We start from the raw sequence: 22,609 nt of genomic DNA, 5'->3' as shown, positions 1-22,609 counted from the left end.
ATATACTTGTGTTGGCTTGTAAAACCTGTAAATCCCTTTTCTGCCCTCCTCCTCCCCCGCCACTGCTTTTGCAGTAAGCATAATTTTTGTGGTGCTGTGCAGCTCAAATAGAGCCTGGTTCTGCCCATTGCTGAGTGCCTTCTGCCTTTAAAGTCAACTATTGATGATGTTTACCCCCTCATTCAGTATCAGATGCTCAGTATAAGGCTTGGTTTCATGAGATCACACTTCCCTTGAGTTTTGAGAAAACTTGGGGAAACTTTCAAAGTATTCTGTCAGTGTCTCCAAAATTTTCATTTCTCTGGTCTTTACATGCTTTTATAAATAAACTGACACTTGTTACAGATTTTCTTAAATTGGGTACCCATCTATTCTGTAGGTAAAACCACAATTCCAAGAAATCTTAAGACTGTCTGAAGAAAACATTGGTGAGTAGCACATTCATTTTTATTAACATGAATAAAAATCAACCTCATCCTGAACTAAGGAAAATTGTAAACTATTTGTCTCTGGAATCGGTCCATGAAAGTGATTAAAATAAAAAAAAAAAAAAAAAAAATCTGTAATCAGAAGTTAGTTTGAAAGTAAAATTCATTTTAAATTGACATGGCTGCTTTAATTATGTTTTTAAAATGAAAATAAATATTTGCATAATACTGTCTATTTTAATTGAAAGGCCAAAGGAAACTGGTTGCTCAGTGCTTTTGAAAATCAGGCCACTTATTTAGGTGACCAAATAAGGATTTAAGCATAATTTTAGGCACCCATTTTTTAACATCTTGGCGTGAGTCTGTAACCAGAACTGTCTAATGTATTTTGACCAGTTTGAACACTCTTGTGCACCTTAAAATAAATCGTTAATGCTGCTACTGAGCTACATGCCAAAACTTCCCACAGTTACTAACACCAGTTCAGCTGCACCACTTTTGGTAACATTGAGTTACCTAGCATAGATGGCTCATGGACTCCAGCAGCTGTTTTCAGCACCATTTTAATTAGTTGTGCCTTATTTAATTGGTCCATTGTTGAAAATGCCTGCTCGGACCAGAGAGCCATCTACGCTAAGGCTCCCAGTGGTGCGGCTGAACTGGCATGAGCAACGGGAGGAATTTTCAATAAATTACCTAGTGTAGGAATTGTTTGCAGTAGCAACTGTATCTCTCCATTATTTTTCTTCTGTCAAGCCTAGAATGTTGCTTAAACGTAGATCTCAAATGTAGTACTCTGTGTACCCAGTCAAAATGTTGAACATGTAAACTTAATGAATCACTCTTAAAGGTGAACATGCTGTAATATTGTCCAAAAGTAATTAATTGCAAGATAAGGAATTCTGTTTTAAATTTTTCTGATACATTATATCAATGACTTTAGATTCCACAGCAGGGAATGGGGTACTAACAAAAGCCACAGTTCCCATCTATGCAACAGGCGTCCTTACATGCTATATTCAGGTAAGTGTGATTTTTTTTTTTTTAATTTAGTATTCAAATGTAGAACTCCCTCTACAGCCTTTTGAATAAATTACTGTATGTAAATTAAACTTCAAACTGTAAAAGAGGATGGACAGATTACCATGATAAATATCTTAGAGAATTTCTGATATAAAAAGCAAAAGCCCAGTAATTTGTAGTAGCATCTGAATAAAGCTTGGTTTATAATTGGGTAACCGTGATATTTTTGTTTGGTGTTGGTTGAAGAAATTTTGATTTCTTATAGCTTTTTTTCAGCTGCTTTATGATGTATAAAAGAATTGAAAGGTTTTTTTTTTCAAAATAAGGAGGATTGTTTTTCTTTTAACCTTCGAAATTTGGGTTTTTTCTATCCTTGAAAACTTCAGGGTGACTGTGGCCACGTCTGCACAGGGGAAATTTGCCCAAAATAAATTTCAGTCTGTGTTATAACACTTTCAGATGAACGGATATTATTAGCATTGATTGAGAGCTCTAGCATACACAAGACTCTCAAACAGACTTTGTATACAGTCCTTTAGTCAATTTTGAAATCCGGTCTATTCAAAACAGTTGTAAAAACAGGTCCAGTTGAGGGAGGTTTTTTTCTACATTCGAGGTCCCACCAGTACAAACATTAAGTCAGCTAAACCAGTGGCTAAAGCTGTAGATAGGGGGGTTGTAAATTTTCCCAGTGTAGAAGAGGCTTGGATGTCTGGGTTTATGACCGATACCATGGGAGAAAGTAAAATTTGAATGAGCAGATAAACTAGAATTCTTCTAGGTATTTTGTTGACTTCTATTTAACTAAAATATTTGAGCAGAAAGATCTCTTGTTAAGGATTACATCCCTTCATTCTAAGGGCTAAGAACTCTCCTAATACATATGTGGGTCATCCATAAAAAGGACTCTAGCAAAACTGCAAGGACCATATTTGATGCTCTTAAGCTTGAAATCAGGTACAGAAATTCTTCAGAGAAAGAACCCTTTCAGACTTTGGTTTCCTTATTATGTATAAATAAAGAGGGCACATTTTCTTATCCTTTACAGATCACCTTTAAAGACCCCAATACGGGTTTTTCTAAGTTTTATGAATTGGAAACTCAGTGAATAAGATCTGCTCCAGCAGCGTCCTTGATTTATCATGACTTGTGCATTTTTTTCCATTATTGTGGGACTATTTTCTATTGATTGATTATTGGATGTCTTGGTCTCTCATTTTTCACTGAGTTCTCCCATATGAAGAAAAAGTAGTTAATTACAAATGTAAAATCTTTACAGCATATGACAATGTGCTTTTACACTGTTAAGGTGAATAAAATGACTCTCGGACATCAGAACATGGGATCACAAGGCAAAAGTACATTTATTAGGAGGATGCTTAACTTTAATGTTATGTAGTACCATCTTTAATCTAGTCTAAACAGGTTTACTGTCTGTCAAGTTTTAAATGCAAAAATGTCAGCAAACTGATCCAAATTAGCAGATTTCTGTTATCCAAGTACTCCAGAGAATTATTTAGTTGATTTAGTTTGGAATGTTGCTGCCAGTAAAAATTTGGGCAGTTCCAAATATATAAGGAAGCCATGGTCTTCAGAAATGTTATATAGGTGGAGCTGGTAATAACCATCTATTATTAAAGTTGCCCAACATTTCCCATTTTAAGACCGTGTTTTCAGTTGCTTATAACTGCCAACTTTTAACTGTTTGGGCTTGTATTTCTCATTTTGAATGTCTGCCTCAGAATTTTTTTTTCTTTTAAATTTCAGCTAAAACATTGACATTTCCAAGAATGAAAGTAGGAGAAAAGACATTGTTTTGCCCATGTGAGAGGGGGGGAAAAAAAAAGTCTGACATTTTATTTGAAAAGCTCTAGCACCCCGGCTTTGAGGCAAGGACTTGAAATTTGGCAGTGGGGTAGCCTTTGTCAAGGATGTGGCTGTTGCCCTTCCTGTGAAAATTTGGCCAAGGTATAATCCTTTGAAACATCTCAGTTTGCACATGCTTAGTAGAAGCTTCTTTGCTTTTAGTGATGGTAAGCAACTGTTTTAAACCAAACTCTTCACAGGTGGGCACGAATTTTGTTTCTCACTTTCTGGATGGCTGTCTTAAGACTGGGGGGGAGGGCTCTGATTTGCAGGAGAGCTGAGCACTGACAGCTGCAACTGAAGTCAGTGGAAGCTCTTCTTTGAATATATGAAGTACTATAGAATACTAAGTATGCTGAAAAATCAGGTCCTAAGTGTTTCAGTTGGGCAGCTAAATTAGTGGCAACTTTTGACTTTAATCTGTATTCATCAGCTCCCCATAAGGGTATTGGGAAGACTGATCAGTGAATGTTTATGAAACACTCAGGTATTACAGGGATGAGCACCATAGAAAAGTGCATTAGCAAATTAATAATTCTGTCTTCAGAGCAAGGTTTAAATAATGTGCAGTAAATAAGGCTTGGGGCCATACATAGAATAGTGAGAAGAAAACAAAATATTGAATAGCTTCTCACTGATTGATCAACATCCATTCTGTGCACTGCATGAGACAGTGTTCCTGTGGCAAAAATATAGTCTCTGACACACTATATACCAGAATGCATATGGGAGCCAAATTAAGCAAGGTTAATTCTGGTCTTTCCACTTTTCAGAGCTTGATTTTTCAACCGTGTGCGTGTGTGTGTAATAATGAAATTGTACACTGAGTGGTACAAGTTTGCCAGACAGTCAAACATCCCTGATGTGTAGTTAGAGCACTTACAACTGCTTAACCCAGAGCATATTAATTTTGCTTTTTTAATGAAAAGGCAATTTAAGAGTAACTCAAGTCTTAATAGAAACTGTTTTAAATTAAAAATGAATCTGTGGTCTACAAAATTAGAAAAACTTTGTACATGGAAGATGTGAAACATTTTAGATTTTATTGAACAGATTTGAGATTGACTCCGCCTTTAAATTTTTTTTAAAGATATGTCAGATTATGAAATGCAAACCATCCAGTCAGAGGGTAGGGCAATGGCAACGGTCCAAGCCCTAGAAAGAGGGCACCCTCAATGCACCCTTCATCTGCTTATCGTTTATCTGAACTCTCCAAACCTCTTATATTCTACCCATTGCTATTTAAGGCATGCTTTTGTCATGTCCTTAATATGCTAAATGGTCCATAATAGTATTGACCAATCCTGGAACAACATACAAGTGTGTATGCGTGCACCAGCACAGAGTCTGAAGGAAAAACATTCATTACATATACTTTTGAACGGATACGGGTACGTGGACAATAAAAAATGTTTCAGAAACTATGCAAAATGCTTGGATAGTGTTCTTTAAACTATTTAATTGGGTTTGTTTTGTTAAAATAATATTGGTTTTATCTTGGATATGAATATTAGATTGTATAATGAAATATTTAAAGATTAGACATGTCAGTTAAAATTATTTTCCCTTATCTATTCTGTGATGCTCTTGCCTTTAAACTTACTTAAATCTTTAAGGCATAGCATAACTTATAAAACTAAAATTAATGTTGCATACTTTCTTTTAGGAAGAAGACCGCAAACTGTTAGTTGGATTCTTAGAAGATGTAATGACTATGCTTTCACTATCACATGCTCCTCTTGATAGCCTGAAGGCTTCTTTTGTGGAACTGGGGTAAAGTACATAACATGGAATTGATTTTAAATGGTTTAATATTTACAAAAATTTTCATAATGTACTTTCAGCTATAAGTATAATTGCAACAAAAGGTCAGGTGAATTATGCATATAAATCAGCTGTACTTGATTAACTTAAAGTTAAACAGTGGTAAACCCAATATCTACTGTAAAATTAAGCCAGAATATATTCTATATTTGAACATTTCAATAAATGTTTTGTCCGCACCTTATGTATCTTGAAAGCTTCTCTGCCTCACCAACGGAAGTTGGTCCAGTAAGATATTACCTCACCTACTTTGTGTCTCTAAAAAATTTTTTGTCACTGTAAATCATTCAGAACAAAAAGTGGCTTTCCTGAAATTTGTTTTGAAAGGATCAGTTGCATGATACAGCCCATTTCCCCACCCCCATCAGTAAAACTGACTTTAAAAAAGTCTCACTCAAATGAATGTTTTTGAGGTTTAAGTGTTTTAAAGAATGCACATTTCTACATGCCTTTGAGGACTGCCTTTGCAGTTTATAATCAGACCCACTCTACACATACTGTTAGCTTGACTTTTATTTTCTTTTAGAGCAAACCCAGCATACCATGAACTGCTGTTAACTGTACTGTGGTATGGAGTTGTCCATACTTCAGCTCTTGTTCGGTGCACAGCTGCTAGAATGTTTGAGGTAAGTGAGTATCAAAACTCTGTTACACAGAGCCTGAAATTGCAGTGTATTTAAAATAAGTATATTCATCTCAGTATCTGAAAATGTATGTATTGTGTTCTATATCTAAAAATGTCTCTGAATAGGTTGTGTACTGTGTGATGGAGCAGCAAGTTATTACGTTGTACAGTTTTGGTTCTGCATCTGTTGCATATTCAAGTTAATTGAACAATGTTGATGCTTTATCAACTGCTTGCAAGACATTTTTATAGTAATTTGTGAACTCATCTTTGTTCTGCTACTGACTTCAGTGTTACATTTGATCTTTGCATGCTGAACAATGTTGATTGGATATGAGCAATCATTTCAGTACTGAACTCTGTGTTCAAACCAGTTTTATTTACCTTGTCAAATTTGGAAATGTGCTTGCGTAAATTTGTATGTAAGCTTTGCATGCGCATCTTGAACTTGTTGATCCATTTGTTCTTTTTTCACCTCGAACGCACTTAATTCATTGATGGCATAATTCACAGATTAACTGTATTCATAACCTTATTCCTATACTTTGCCTCCGCCTTTAATAAGGCTAAAAAGGATCTTAGGGATAATGGTAGCATGACAAATGGGAATGAGGATATGGAGGTAGATATTACCATTTCTGAGGTAGAAGTGAAACTCGAACAGCTTAATGGGGCTAAATCAGAGGGCCCAGATAATCTTCATCCAAGAATATTAAAGGAATTGGCACATGAAATTGCAAGCCCATTAGCAAGAATTTTTAATGAATCTGTAAATTCAGGGGTTGTACCGTATGATTGGAGAATTACTAACATATCTCCTATTTTTAAGAAAGGAAAAAAAGTGATCTGGCTAACTACAGGCCTGTTAGTTTGACATCTGTACTATGCAAGGTCTTGGAAAAAATTTTGAAGGAGAAAGTAGTTAAGGACATTGAGGTCAATGGTAAATGGGACAAAATACAACATGGTTTTACAAAAGGCAGATTGTGCCAAACCAACCTGATCTCCTTCTTTGAGAAAGTAACAGATTTTTTTAGACAAAGGAAGCACAGTGGATCTAATTTACCTAGATTTCAGTAAGGCGTTTGATACCGTGCCACATGGGGAATTATTAGTTAAATTGGAAAAGATGGGGATCAATATGGAAATTGAAAGGTGGATAAGGAATTGTTTAACAGGGAGACTACAGCGGGTCCTACTGAAAGATGAGCTGTCAGGCTGGAGGGAGGTTACTAGTGGAGTTCCTCAGGGATCAGTTTTGGGACCAATTTTATTTAATCTTTTTATTACTGACCTCGGCACAAAAAGTGGCTGTGCGCTAATAAAGTTTGCGGATGATACAAAGCTGGGAGGTATTGCTAATTTAGAGAGAGACCGGGATATCATACAGGAAGATTTGGATGACCTTGTAAACTGGAGTAATAGTAATAGGATGAAATTTAATAGTGAGAAGTGTAAGGTTATGCATTTAGGGATTAATAACAAGAATTTTAGTTATAAGCTGGGGACGCATCAATTAGAAGTAACGGAGGAGGAGAAGGACCTTGGAGTATTGGTTGATCATAGGATGACTATGAGCCGCCAACGTGATATGGCCGTGAAAAAAGCTAATGCGGTCTTGGGATGCATCAGGCGAGGTATTTCCAGTAGAGATAAGGAGGTTTTAGTACCGTTATACAAGGCACTGGTGAGACCTCACCTGGAATACTGTGTGCAGTTCTGGTCTCCTGTGTTTAAGAAGGATGAATTCAAACTGGAACAGGTACAGAGAAGGGCTACTAGGATGATCCAAGGAATGGAAAACCTGTCTTATGAAGGGAGACTCAAGGAGCTTGGCCTGTTTAGCCTAACTAAAAGAAGATTGAGGGGAGATATGATTGCTCTCTATAAATATATCAGAGGGATAAATACCAGAGTGGGAGAGGAATTATTTAAGCTCAGTACCAATGTGGACACAAGAACAAATGGATATAAACTGGCCAATGGGAAGTTTAGACTTGAAATTAGATGAAGGTTTCTAACCACCAGAGGAGTGAAGTTTTGGAATAGTCTTCCAAGGGCAGCAATGGGGGCAAAAGACCTATCTGGCTTTAAGATTAGACTCGATAAGTTTATGGAGGAGATGGTATGATGGGATAACATGATTTTGGTAATTAATTGATCTTTAAATATTCATGGTATATAGGCCCAATGGCCTGTGATGGGATTTAGATGGGGTGGAATCTGAGTTACTACAGAAAACTCTTTCCTGGGTATCTGGCTGGTGAATCTTGCCCATATGCTCAGGGTTTAGGTGATTGCCATATTTGGGGTTGGGAAGGAATTTTCCTCCAGGGCAGATTGGAAGAGGCCCTGGAGGTTTTTTTGCCTTCCTCTGTAGCACTGGGCACGGGTCCTCTCTGCTCCTTGAAGTCTTTAAACCATGATTTGAGAACTTCAATAGCTCAGACATAGGTGAGAGGTTTATTGCAGGAGTGGGTGGGTGAGATTCTGTGGCCTGCGTTGTGCAGGAGGTTGGACTAGATGATCATAATGGTCCCTTCTGACCTTAATATCTATGAATCTATACTCGCTTCAGAATTGTATTACAAGCCAATTTCTGTCATTGCCTGACATTGAGAGAAAAGTCAATAGTATTCATAATACATTGCTTTATAGTTTTATATTTGTCACAAGAAAATATAGAGTAACTCTGTGAGGTCTCCCCATCTCTGTTTTCATACTGTGAAAATTTATAGACACACTAAGTTTGCCTGAATTTGTTTACTATCTCCTTAGCCATCAAATCCAAAAATATCAGAAGTAGAGAAATACAGTAGGATGTCCCAATATCTTTCCTCAGTTGCTTGAAGTACAAGGACTTTTGTGCTTCTCACACCTGAAAAGTGTATTTATCTCTTTTTTATAATTGCACTAATTCCTTATGCATGAGACTCTGGTACTTCCTGTGTCATTGCAGTATTTAGGGCTCCACATGAGTGCAGGGAACTGCACACTTGATCCAGGTGCAGGATCAGAGCCTAAATCTCTGAGTAGCAAAGAATTAATTAAATCATAGGCATGTTTTAATATAAATAGCTCATCACCAACCAATATATTGCTTCTATTAATACTTTCCCCCGCTTTAGTAAAAGGCAAGTAGTACATGAAATATTTTTCTTTGGGGTCATATTTTGTCCTCAATTATATCCCTGCTATTCCATTTGGTTGTAAATGTATTGTACTGAGTGGAGTGGCATCTACAGCACCTAGAGCAGTGCGCTCACAACTGTGGTTGGGACCCACCCTTTATGTCAGGGGTGGGCAAGCTTTATGGCTTGAGGGCCACATCGGGTTTCCGAAACTGTGCCTCCCCAAACAGACAGGCGTGGCCTGGCCTCCACCCCCTATCTGACCATCCCTGCTTCTCGCCCCCTCATGGCACCCCCAGGACTCTTGCCCCATCCAAACCCCTCCCCCCCCCCCCCCCCCATCCCATGACCGCCCCTGGATCCCCCATCCCTGACTGCCCCCCCCGCCACCCCATCCAACCCCCCCTCCTTCCTGAGTGCCCCCCCAGAACCCCTGTTCCCTGCCCTCTGACCGCCCTGCCCCCTATCCACATCCCCGCCCCCGACCGCGCTGCCTGGAGCACCGGTGGGCTGGCAGCGCTACAGCTGAGCCTCCCAGAGCACCAGGACAGGCAGCCGCACCGCCCTACTGGAGCCAGCCACGCCACTGCGCAGCACAGAGCACCGGGTCAGGCCACGGCTCTGCAGCTGCGCTGCCCGGCAAGAGCTCGCAGCCCCCCCACCCAGAGCATTGCGCTGGTGGCACAGTGAGCTGAGGCTGCTTGGGAGGGGGAACAGCATGGGAGGGGCCAGGGGCTAGCCTCCCAGGCCAGGAGCTTAGGGGCCGCGCAGGAGGGTCCTGCAGGCCAGATGTGGCCCACAGGCCGCAGTTTGCCCACCTCTGCTCTATGTGCTATTGTAATAAAGATGTTTTAGAACTCAACAGGATCCTAAGCCAGCAAATAGCCCTAAAGGGGAAGCAGCAAGCAGTGTGGTTCTGGCACTGGATTGGGGGTCAAAAGATCTGCCTATGCAACCTTAATTAAATCACTTGATCAGTTCGTGCCTCAGTTTCCCCTTCTGTAAAATGGTGATACAGATAGTCTCAAATGTTATCAAACCATTCTGCTTGTCTTACCTTTTGGAATATTAGAGCCTCACTCCTCTTTGCTTGCTGGAGGCCCTTGGCAACATCTTTGAAGGACCTCAGTCATAATGGCTGTGGCCTGAACTGTAATGTTTCTTCCCATCCCCAGATGAGGGGCAAAATAAGTGGGTTTTGAACAGTCTATATTGTCTGATAGTTTTTTCCCATACTATAATTTGTTTTACTTTCTCCTGAATTGCAGGGCACGTGCTGTTGCAGACATTTTCCTTAAACATAAAAAAAACCCTGTTATTTAAATATCACCATTTCCTAAATGTCAGTAGCATGTAAGTAGACATTGCACTCTCACATAAACATTTGGGGTGACATCTTCATCCTTGCTCTGATACCTTTACTCTGTGTAGGAGGGCTGGAGTGGGGTAAATGGATCCTCAAAGCCCTGACTCTGGCCGTTGAAGGATTCCCTTGGCACAGGCACTGCGGAAAACAGTAAGGTGCCTTCTGAGGACCCTGTCTCAAAACCTGGTTTTCCAGAAGGAGAGCAGGTTTACAGGGGCCAGACCACTGCATACAGCATTGCTGAGGTTCTGAGCAGTCCTGTGTCCCATGGGGCAGCCCTTGAAGGCTGCTGTAACTTGGACAGGCCTCTAGGATTGTCTAAGTTACATCGAGGGCCCCCACAGCAGTCGAGGATTGAAAGGTACAAAGCCACCTTAACATCCACCCCACTCTCCTTGGACTGAGAGTTCTGTGTTGCACCTCTGTAGACTTAGTATGTGTAGACAGCTACAATAAGTAGGTCTATAAAGGAATTAAAATACAGAGTAAAAATAAAAATATTGTGTTAGTCTCACTGTGTAAATTTATATGCTGAATATTATCTGGCTTCCCCCTTTCTGCTGTTTCTGTGCTTTTAATTGTTAACATTTTGTCGGTACTTCCCAGTTTTGAGTGTTAACCCAAATTTGACTTGCGCTGGTTTGAACACTTTTCATGCATAGTTGGGTTATGAGCTTTGTTGGTCTGTATGATAGGTTCTAGTTCAGGAACTGTTATAATTCAAATATAAATCATAAAAGAGAGCCTCTTTTTACCTTCAGGTCAAAAATATATCTTACTATATTTTAATGGAAGTGTTGCTCAAATTGTGATGGAACTGAGATCATTACCTCTTCACTAATAATGTCAATCCCAAGCTTTCTTGATGTAATCAGTACATTTCCTCAAGACCTTTTTAAAAAAAAAAAAAAAAGCTGCAGTGGGTAAAAAAAATTCAGGTTTTATATTTGCTCACAAATTATAGGAATTAAAAGTAAAAAGTGTACATTGTATGTTTATTAAATGGGAAAATGGTCATCTAATCACTGAACAAAAGTAGGCTAATCTTAATTCAACAAACAGTGGCCATTTCCTTAATGGCAATTTAAAGAGCTGTACTTAAGATGAGCATTTCAGTGATTTTTTTTCAGCTGACCTCACAGTAAATAAGCATGGAAATAATTAGTATGTAATGTAATTATGTAGTTGGAAACCTCCTTTTTTTGTGCTTTGGGGAATTTTTTTTAGTGTTGAAAATCAAATCAAATTTTAGATTAAAGAGACACAATGTTCATACCAAATGGAGAATAACAGTGCACAAAGTTGTGGGATTTTGCCTATTTAGTTTGCTCTGAGTGTAATGCGTACAAATTATCCTGAATTCCTTTTGGACTCAAAGCCCTTCACCCCCACTGTTTAACAGATCTGTAAAATGCTCAAAAATATAGGACCCAGGCTTCATTTTATTACTGCTGCAGAACCTTGGAAAGCCAATTTTCTCTGACTATTTCACCGCTGACTTCAGAGTTTGACCAAGTGGGATTCTGAAAAGTAGCCATATCTGTCCAGAGAAATATTTTTAACAGGGATTAATTTATAATTTTGAAAATGGGGAGAATTTGGGGAACGTCCCCAGGGGAGATTATAGAAATTGAGAGGTCGGAGGGGATTGTGGGCATAGCAAACCAATATTGCAGTGACCTGGTCTGTTCTCTGCATCATCATCAGCCTATAAAAGTTGAACAAAAAAACATTGCTAGTTCAGCTTGCCTTCTCGGTTTTTCACTGTGATCAACTTTCTCCACTGTGCTACAGTATATATTGGTGGAGCCCAGTGTACTGGGAGCATAATTCCAAGTAGTAACTTAGTAGGTACTCTTCTAGTTGTGCTAAAAGTAAAACTCATTAGAAAAGTTGCAATGTCTCCTGACTTTCAAAATAAAGTTTAGGTGTCTGTTTCTGGAAGCTTTAATTTTTAACACTTTGAGCCCTTTTTAGTTCAGTCTCAAACTACTCCATGAATAAGAAGGTTCAAATTTAGGCACCCAAGTACTGAGATAAACACCAAAATGCAGAAATGGGTTCCCAAGTGATTGTTTGAGAGTCAGAAACAGACTGCATTTACAGTGCTTCGTATGCTATAAATTGTTTAACTTGCTGTATACCCACATGGCCCTTCTCTGTCCTCTGGTGCCATTGTTTGGTAAAGGCAAGAAATTTAATTTGCTATTTTGGTAGAAGTTGAAATAATTGCTATATCATTGAAATAGGCAGTGTAATTGTAGCCATGTTAATCCCAGGATATTAGAGAGAGAGAGTGAGTGAGGTAATACCTTTGATTGGACCAACTGCAGAAGTTGGTGCAATCAAAGATATTACATCACCCACCTGGTCTCTAATATCATTGATGCATCTTCTGAACATTTCAGAGTTCACTGAAGAGGTACAGTTTATATGTTTTATATGCTATGAAGTAGCCAGGGCAGATTAGGGTTTTGTGGGGGCCCCACCCCCCTACCTGCTGTCTTCTTTCTCTTCCCCGCCCCCCAGTGCTCCTGTCGGGGAAATGAGGTCGGGACATGGGGGCTAGCCCTACTCCGCCTGCCTGGTGCTCTAGCCAGGGGGTGGGGCGCGCCAAGCTCCTGTGTCGCAAGCCCCCATGGAAGTATCGGGCAGAGCATGGCCAAGCCCCCGCTCTTTGACCCAGCTCCCCGGCTGGAGCACCGGGCGGGCAGAGCGGGGTAAGCCTCTGTGTCCTGACTCCGCACCCTGGCTGGAGCACCGGGCAGACCGGCGTAAGCCCCTGCACCCCGACCCAGCTCCTGGACTGGAGTTATGAGCGGGCAGAGCAGGTTAGGATCTGGGGGCGACCGTTTTTCTAGGGGTTCTCAATTGGCCGGGGCCCCGGGCATGGGCCCTGTTGGCTCAGTGGCTAATCTGCCACTGGAAGTAGCACATAAAATAAAATTGTGGGTTTTCTGAGGTGGAGCACAAGATAGAAGAAAGTCCACAATACTTCCATCTTTTAAATGATGCAAATAAAATAGCCATTTGGGTAATCATTGAAGAAAGTTTGGGATTTGTCATTTATGAAACACTTTTACAGAGGCTGCTGTTAGCTACTTGGCAAAATTAAACTCTACTGAGCAAGCAGCATGGTTATTTCTGAAAAAGGAAATTGGGTATATTCACATGCCCTTTAATGTGACCTTTTAAATTGAAAAGACTTCCGGATATTTGTGGGCACAGGAAAAAGTATTCATACACAACATTTTCAAATTTGGGATTTATTGCAATAAGTAAATCTATAGTTTTCGTATTGGGAAGTATTTGAAAATCTGATAGTTACGGATTATCAGATTTTTTTACTTGCCTGGACCAGCAAGGATGGTTTGAGGATGTTTGGGATGTTTCACATGCGCTGCTTGATGGCTCTGATATCTAAAGTATTCCAAAAATATTATGAGGTAAGCCTAGTGGCATCTGAGAAGGTGCTTGTTAATGCCAAGTTACAAAATGTACAGTTTTAACGGTAGTGGTCCTACAGCTTCAGTTTAGTGTTGGAAAATTCCATGCATTCAGTCTGGCAAAGCAGTTCATTTTGCACCTGCCAGTCATATATTAGCAGCAAAATATAATCCCATTGACTTGGAACTGTATTCAAGTGTGCTTGAATTTCAAAATTCAAATTTGCATCACTTTGGTATTTCAAATGACTTGCAGTCTAACAAGTAAATTACGAGTTAGGCTGTTTGTTTCCTTTAGTGGTTATTTGGGTTTCCAAATAGCAAAAAATCTGGAAAATATATAGACTAAGACACTTTGTTTGAACAGCCTCCATCAGGTTTGAACTGACTGCCAGGCCACCTGAGCTTTCTTCATGCCCTCTGCATATATAAAGCACTAGTGTAGCTGTATTTGCTTAGCTTCTAATTTTGGTTTGCTTTTTGTGTTTTTCTCTCTCTCTCTCTCTCTTTCTCTCTCGGTTGTGCCACTCTTCTTCCCATGATACTGTGCTCGCTCTTTCCGTGCATCACCTGTGATACCCCCCCTGCTCTGACCGCTCAGCTGTTGGTGAAGGGGGTACATGAAACTCTGGTAGCTCAGAGAGTTGTTCCTGCTCTCATTACTCTCTCCAGTGACCCTGAAATGTAAGTTTACTGCTTGCCTTTTACATTAAGCATCCCTCTGAATACTTGTCAAGAAATAACCATCAGTTTTCTTTAATATTCCAGTGACAAAAGCTTTCTAATAGAAAAAAGCATGTTGCAATTAAGATGAGCCTTTCAGTTGCAGGTAAAAACTAGATTGACTGCAGTATCTAAAAGTGAAAATTATTTTGGCAATAACTAGAAGATAGTAAAATTACAGAAAAGTAATTTTAAATTGAAAATTGTTACATGTACATTAATTCTCTTAAATAAATAATTGTTTGAATATTAATGTTTTAATATATTTGCAGTCAACACCTGCAGATTTCAATTATCAGCCTTACTGCAGTAAATCAAATGCGGCGAATATTCCTTATAGTGCTACCACTGTTAGCTTGGGGAAAATACATAGACAAGATTCAAAATATTGAAATGCAAAATAATCTGTTAGCGCTACCATAGTCTCTGATCAGTAACTGTAGAAGTTCAGTGTCTGTGTACACATTTCAAGGGCCAGCATACTGATGTGATATTTCTTCCAAAATGAGGAGGGATGCTTTTGCTGATATCACTAACAGGTTGTTACCAGTAAGTGCCAGAGCATGAACAAAGAGTTTTGACCATTTTAATGTCTTGTGTGAGTGACTAAACCAACAAAGGCCCATGAGTCTGCCTGCCCATCCTCAGTCACAGCTAACCCAGTTCTCCTTCCAGTTTACCAAACCATTTTTTATTGCATGTTGACTGGTTTACAGCTGACTCTTCGAGGCATGAGTGAAGCCTTAGTTGACAAGCGGGTTGCTCCGGCCCTTGTTACCTTGTCCAGTGATCCTGAATTGTGAGTTTCAGACTGAGACCTTGAGTTAATCAAGTCTTTTGAGCATTTTTCCTCATCTGCTTATTTTTTTTATTTTGTCAGTGCTAGAAACTAATATATCTTAAAGTACTAACTTTGAATTTGCATTACTTTTCATTCTATTCATTCTTAAGGTTAAACACAGCTTAAAGATTTTTTTTCTCTTCTTATAGCTCTGTAAGGATAGCCACAATTCCTGCTTTTGGTACCATCATGGAAACAGTTACACAGAGAGAGGTAGGAATATTGCATATCATAAACAAACTGAACTATTAGCAGTGGTCAAACTATTGCTTAATCATATAGCAGATGGTTGAGTTTGACAAGTATAGTAACTTACTGCCAAACTGTGAGCAAGAGATACTACTTATAAATTAAGTTTCTCTCACAGTAATGTTTAAGAAAATCTCCAAGTTTCCTACCTTTTGCAAAACAATAGATTTACTATTAGAAGAAATTCTTCTTTCAAACACAAAACTCTGTCTTACAAAAGGAGGGAAGCAGAAGCTAGCTAATTATTCTGTGTTAGACTTCAGGATTTTCTACAGTGATGCTCTTTGTGAAGACATTTCTCATTATGGCACAGAAATCCAAAATATCAGCCTGACAGGAGTTAACTGTGAAGTTGGGAATCAATGATAGTTTTATTCTGAGTTTTAGGAGATTCTAAAAAAGAACTTTAGAATAATAGTACATAGGGGTATTGGATGTTTTGATAGATTGATAATAAGGCATTAGGGCATTTTCCTGAGTGAACTCTCTTCAGTTGTAATCAGAGAAGTATAAATATTACATTTATTTACCCTGTGTTTACAAGACCAAGCATAATTTAGAACATAAAAGTGGATTTAACAAAAAAGAAAATAGCTGACAAATTAGCTAAGAGATGTTGGTAATCCAGCACTGAAGTCATGCACAAAAAATAAATAAGTGTTTTTTATTTAACTTTAAAATGCTAATTAGAATCCTTTAAGTAGCCAACAATTAAATCTATTTGAGGAGTACATTATTTGCTCCTATTGTTTTTTCTGGTGTTAAATTGATAGATTAAAAAATTATGGTGAATATGATTAACAGTTTCATAGTTTTACAAAAGTTAGGAGTATCTGCCAGCAGGAGGATGTATATTTCATTTTGCTTAGTGTGTGTACAATAAGAGGTATAAAAAGCGCACACAACTTTCTGCAGAGCTTGCATTCTTCCTGTAATTTCAACATGTTCTTAAATCCTAAAATAATATGTTTGAGGAAATGTGAATAAGAAGTCAATGATGACTCACAAGTACAGTTTTTGGAAGATGGATAAGTAGCAACTTCGTAGTTTGGAATTCATGTTATATATTGCATTTAGCTAAAAAGTCCTTGGTTAACTATCTGAAATAAGTATATTAATTGCTCCCATTATAAAACTCTCTTTTTGTAACATAGAGGTTATATGTCATCCAGAAACCTACCATAGAAGACCTCTTACCAGGAGAATGTTGCTTTACTTTTTATCTGAATGCTTTTAAATGCTATTCAGTCCTTTCAAGTTTGAGTGCAGAAAAATTTGCCAGTTTGTACATAATATTTATCTGTTTTGATAATGTAAAATGCTTTTTAATTTTTTTCTGGTCTTTTGTCCATCCATGTGCTCTCTTTAATTTCATTAATTATTTGTAAAGTAGTTCCTTCTGGCTCTGCCCACATCCCTTCCCTCCATTTCTCACCAGGCTATTTCTGATATTTAAAACATTGATAGGGCATTTAATACTTCAGTTCTAACTAAATAAAAAAATGAAAATAATTGGGGGTAAGGAAACATAATAATGGAGCCTTTGGGCAAATCTGTATATAGAACAATTCCCTTAATCAAGTAAGACATTGTGATAGCATCCTAAAAGGCAGGACACAGAAAGGAGTTTAAAATATGCTGTAATAGAGAAGTTTCAGAGTAACAGCCGTGTTAGTCTGTATTCACAAAAAGAAAAGGAGTACTTGTGGCACCTTAGAGACTAACCAATTTATTTGAGCATAAGCTTTCGTGAGCTACAGCTCACTTCATCGGATGCATACTGTGGAAAGTGTAGAAGAAGATCTTTTTATATACACACAAAACATGAAAAAATACCTCCTCCCACCCCACTCTCCTGCTGGTAATAGCTTATCTAAAGTGATCACTCTCCTTACAATGTGTATGATAATCAAGTTGGGCCATTTCCAGCACAAATCCAGGTTTTCAAACCCCCCCCACCCCCCAAACCCACTCTCCTGCTGGTAATAGCTTATCTAAAGTGACCACTCTCCTTACAATGTATATGATAATCAAGGTGGGCCATTTCCAGCACAAATCGCAGACTCCAGCGAGAAACTGTTGAATTGGAATTCATTTGCAAATTGGATACAATTAACTTAGGCTTGAATAGAGACTGGGACTGGCTAAGTCATTATGCAAGGTAACCTATTTCCCCTTGTTTTTTCCTACCCCCCCCCCCCCCCCACGTTCTTGTTAAACCCTGGATTTGTGCTGGAAATGACCCACCTTGATTATCATACACATTGTAAGGAGAGTGGTCACTTTAGATAAGCTATTACCAGCAGGAGAGTGGGTTTGGGGGGGGGGGGGGGTGAAAACCTGGATTTGTGCTGGAAATGGCCCAAATTCATTATCATACACATTGTAAGGAGAGTGATCACTTTAGATAAGCTATTACCAACAGGAGAGTGGGGTGGGAGGAGGTATTTTTTCATGTTTTGTGTGTATATAAAAAGATCTTCTTCTACACTTTCCACAGTATGCATCCGATGAAGTGAGCTGTAGCTCACGAAAGCTTATGCTCAAATAAATTGGTTAGTCTCTAAGGTGCCACAAGTACTCCTTTTCTTTTTGTAATAGAGAAGAATACTAGATTAACAACAAAAAAATCAATATTGTAAGCAATTCTGAAAATGGATAGAAAACAGAAATATACTCTGACTGAAGTTTTTTGACACCTTTTTTGTTAACTTTTACTTTTTTTGTGAATATTTAAGCTACTGGAAAGAGTAAAAATGCAGTTGGCTTCTTTCTTGGAAGATCCTCAGTATCAAGACCAACATTCTTTACACACAGAGATCATAAAAACGTTCGGAAGAGTCGGACCTAATGCTGAGCCGAGATTTAGAGATGAATGTAAGCTGCAACTTAAGTGAATGTTCCTTACCTAAAAATAACTTCATAAGTTGGTTACTGTTTGTTAAATAGAGTAACATTGATAGAGAGCATTAGCAGAATATGAAAAATAATATTGAATCAATTCATGATGAGAAATGTTTTCTATAAATTTACAACTCTTCATATTCCACAGATATATATAATGTGAGCAGTGTTTTTAATACTTGTGGTTTTTTTAATTCAAGAGCCAATATTCTGCCATTTTCTTTGAAATACATTTGCAACATAGTAATTGAAACCCCACTAGCAGTCCCACTGGAAGCCATCATTTTACCAGCTGTTACCACCCCTTGGTTGCTGAGATATTTCAGATATTTGTTTCCATCATAGATACCTCTTTAACAACTGTTGACAAATACTTTTTCAAGAGGCTATAGTACATTGTATTTTTCTCTTTAACAACTTAGTCTGGTGCCATTCCTGTTGCATAAAAGGAGGGTGGGAATTGCTTATCATTTTATCATAAAGGCTGCTGCAAAAAAAGAAACTTTTTCGCAGGTTAGTGTTTATGGGAGAAAAGTCTGTGAGAGTCCATATAAAATAATACTTTGACTCAAATATTTACTCTTCCAGTTGTTATTCCGCACTTACACAAGTTAGCCTTGGTTAACAACCAGCAGTCTGTGGATTCAAAGAGACTGGACATTGCAACCCATCTGTTTGAAGCCTATAGTGCTCTTTCCTGTTGTTGTATCCTTGTGTGGTTATGTTTTTAACTGTTAATTGTTTTCATCCTTTTGCTTTTTAATATTTGGGAATTACAAAATAGCTTGCTCCCTTGGAGTAGTAATAATAGTATGTGAGTTTCTCAATAATCTAAAAAGCAGATATTCACAATAGATAGAACTGAAATTTATTTTTTTAAATCTGCTTTTGGGGTAGGGAAGAACCCTAAAGAGAATTGTGTAGATATATCATGCTTCAATTCCTTCCATCCTCAATTCCCCTTCATTTAGCATCCTTTTGACATAATAATAGTAGTGACATAGATTGATTCAGGTACTTTTTCCATATGTATATTTACCATTAGTTCCCTTTGTCATACCTGTTACAAAAATAACATAGGGAATAAAAACAGTTTTTGATAGCAATGGACTATTCCAGTTAAATTCCAGACACTGAAACTGTTTTATTTTTGTGTTGTGTCATGTTTGTTTAATGAACGTGTTACAGTAAAACATGTCGTAGCAAAAATATTTTAAGCCCTGTTCTCGCCTCCATTCTTTTTCCCTCGCCCTACCTTCTTCTGAACCTGGTGCTACCAACCTGCGGTTATCCAGGATCAGGCCCTAAATTTTTTTACATTTTATTCTTCTGTAATTTATTATTCTCATTTTGACTCTGTTTTGGGTCACTTAATATCAAATTGCTAAAATTAACCAAGACCTGTGAAACACTTCACAACAATTAGAATAAATGTTAATATATCTTTAAGTAATTTGTTTGCGTATTGCCTTGGGATAAAACCATGTAACATCAAATGATGATTATTTTTTTAAATGCCTTAACTGCTTTCCTGCTAGTCATTTCAGAGGATTTAATGGTCAATCACTTTTTGCCTGGACTCAGGTGTTTACGAACTGACATGGAACATCTCTCGCCAGAGCATGAGGTGAGCAACTGAAGTTACCATTCTGGTTTGAGGTACAGGTGGCAATAGATAGATGAGATGTTTAATCTTTAGCCTTAAGTAGTTAGCATTACAGTAGTCAGTAGTGACTATTGTTTCAAATGTATATCACAGCATAGTTTTCTTGTTAGAAAAAAATTAATGTCCTCTTGATATGTGTAAACTGAAAGGATTTTTTAAAAACTATTTTCGAAAATTGGAGTAAATTCTCCAGTACAAAAAAATTGAAAACTTGAAGATTTTCAGCACAAACTGATTTATTTTTCCTGATGAAGGTGGGAGAAGAAAATGCTGTTCCTACCACGTGCCATTTCTTAAACAGTCAAAAAAGATATAGAGCCACAACACATTTTAGAAACAAACTCAATAGAAGGGAGATATTTGGAAAGCAGTAATGCTGAAAGGATCCAGCAAATGAGACATGTTTGTAGGGCAATATGGCAGCAAAAAGACTTGCAAAATTTTGAAATGCAGCTCTGGAAACTCCCTTATTTGGCAATAGTGTTCATTTCTGCAGTTCATTACCCAAAACATTGATAAATTGGAGGGAGTTCACAGGAAAGCAGTGGAAATGATCAGGTGGCTATGTGGGCTGACTTGAGAAAAGGCTTTAAAATAAATGTAACTTGGCTAAAAGAGAACTATACACACATTTAAACAAATAATATAAGTACATAGGGACAAAATTAGAAAGGCCAACGCACAAAATGAGACTACACTAGCTAGAGACATGAAGGAAAGAAGCCAGAGGAAAACGAAGGACCGGGTAGGCACATTAATGAGTGGGGGGACAACGATAACAGAAAATGTGGAAATGGCCAAAAAGGTTAGTAGCATTGGACATCTAACATAGTGAATGCCAGCGAAAATGAGATAAGATCAGAGGCTAAGAACAAGTTAAAAATTACTTAGACAAGTTAGATGTTTTCTAGTTACCAGGGCCTGATTAAATACATCCAAGAAGCTGACTGAGAAGATATCTGAGCCATTAGCAATTATCTTTGAAAAGTCATGGAAGATGGGAGAGATTCCAGAGGACTGGAAAAGGGCAAGTGTAGTGCCCAGCTATTAAAAGGGAAATAAGGGCAACCCAGGGAATTATGCACCAGTCAGCTTACTTTGAGTACCTGGAAAGATAATGGAGCAAATAATTAAGCAATCAATTTGCAAACACCTAGTAGATAATAAGGTGATAAGTAACAGTCAGTATGGATTTGTCAAGAACAAATCATGTCAAACCAAACTAATAGCTTTCTTTGACAAGGAAACAAGCCTTGTGGATGGGGGTAAGTGGTAGATGTTGTATATCTTGACTTTAGTAAGGGTTTTGATACTGTCATGCATGACCTCTTCATTAACAAACTAGGGAAATAAAACCCTAATGGAGCTACTGTAAGGTGCATGCATAATTGGTTGGAAAAGCATCCTCAGAGAGTAGTTGTCAGTGGTTCACAGTCAAGCAGGAAGGGCATACAGTAACTCCTCACTTAAAGTCGTCCCGGTTAATGTTGTTTCATTGCTGATCAGTTAGAGAACATGCTTGTTTAAAGTTGTGCAATGCTCCGTTATAACGTTGTTTGTCAGCCGCCTGCTTTGTCCACTGCTTGCAGGAAGATCAGCCCATTGCAGCTAGCTGGTGGAGGCTTGGAACCAGGGTGGACCAGGAGCCCCCCATCAGCTCCCCACTCCCCTAAGTTCCCTGTTCAGCAGCCTCCCAGAAGGCTATCAATTGCCGGCAGTTCAGCTGTCCTTTCCCCCCACTGCCATGTACTGCTCCTGCCCTCTGCCTTGGAGCTACTCCCCGAGCCTCCTGCTTGTTGTGCAGGGGGTAGGGGGGAAGAGGTGGGGCTAATGTCCGGGTGTCCCCCTGCTTCTGCACCCCGCTTACCCAGTCTTCCATAAAGCAGGGGGAACACACGACAGGGCTCAAGATGGAGGGAGCTTCCTGGCAGCAGTGGCGGTCTCAGCTTGCTGATTAACTTAACAAGGCAGTGTACTTAAGACACGGTGTGTGTCTCTGTCTGTCTGCCATGCTGTCTCCCCTCCCTCCATACTGCCTTGTAGAGTGTGGGGCTACATTAAGAACAATGAGTCAACCCTTGAGGGCTCAGCCAACTGCTAGTTCATCATTGAGCAGTAAGGCATTCCCTGGGAAATATCCCACCCTCTGACTTCACCGTCTCAACCAAGCTTCACAATCATCATTGCTGTGTACAATATTAAATGGTTTGTTTAAAACTTATACTGTGTGTGTGTGTGTGTGGATATTTATATATATATAGAGAGAGAGATAAAATAGTCTTTTGTCTGGGAAAAAAATGTTCCTGGAACCTAACCTCCCCCATTTACATTAATTCCTATGGGAAAATTGGATTAGCTTAACACTGTTTTGCTTAAAGTCGCATTTTCAAGAACATAACTACAACGTTAAGTGAGGAGTTACTATATCAAGTGAGGTCCCACAGAAATCAGTCCTGGGTCCAGTTCTGTTCAGTATCTTCATCAATGATTTAGATAATGGCATAGAGAGTACGCTTA

General features: G+C 38.7%; 1 protein-coding gene across 9 annotated transcripts in view; it reads left to right on the top strand.

Moving 5' to 3' along the window:
* RELCH (RAB11 binding and LisH domain, coiled-coil and HEAT repeat containing) overlaps positions 1-22,609 on the top strand; it is a 122,652-nt gene that overhangs the window by 80,110 nt on the left and 19,933 nt on the right. For 6 of the 9 annotated variants that reach the window (XM_048839702.2, XM_048839698.2, XM_048839705.2 and 3 more), the window contains 9 exons: positions 380-428; positions 1,372-1,451; positions 4,984-5,090; positions 5,668-5,767; positions 14,311-14,393; positions 15,423-15,486; positions 18,261-18,399; positions 19,015-19,131; positions 19,965-20,053. In XM_048839702.2, coding sequence (XP_048695659.2) covers positions 380-428; positions 1,372-1,451; positions 4,984-5,090; positions 5,668-5,767; positions 14,311-14,393; positions 15,423-15,486; positions 18,261-18,399; positions 19,015-19,131; positions 19,965-20,053 — 828 coding nt within the window. Of the gene's footprint in view, positions 1-379; positions 429-1,371; positions 1,452-4,983; positions 5,091-5,667; positions 5,768-14,310; positions 14,394-15,148; positions 15,232-15,422; positions 15,487-18,260; positions 18,400-19,014; positions 19,132-19,964; positions 20,054-22,609 lie in introns of those variants that run through there. The other 3 variants (XM_048839697.2, XM_048839695.2, XM_075125416.1) reach the window with 2 other exon arrangements.

The sequence above is a fragment of the Caretta caretta genome, chromosome 2 (assembly GCF_965140235.1).
Source record: "Caretta caretta isolate rCarCar2 chromosome 2, rCarCar1.hap1, whole genome shotgun sequence".
NCBI lineage: Eukaryota > Metazoa > Chordata > Testudines > Cheloniidae > Caretta > Caretta caretta.
This window is presented reverse-complemented; position numbering and strand designations above follow the sequence as displayed.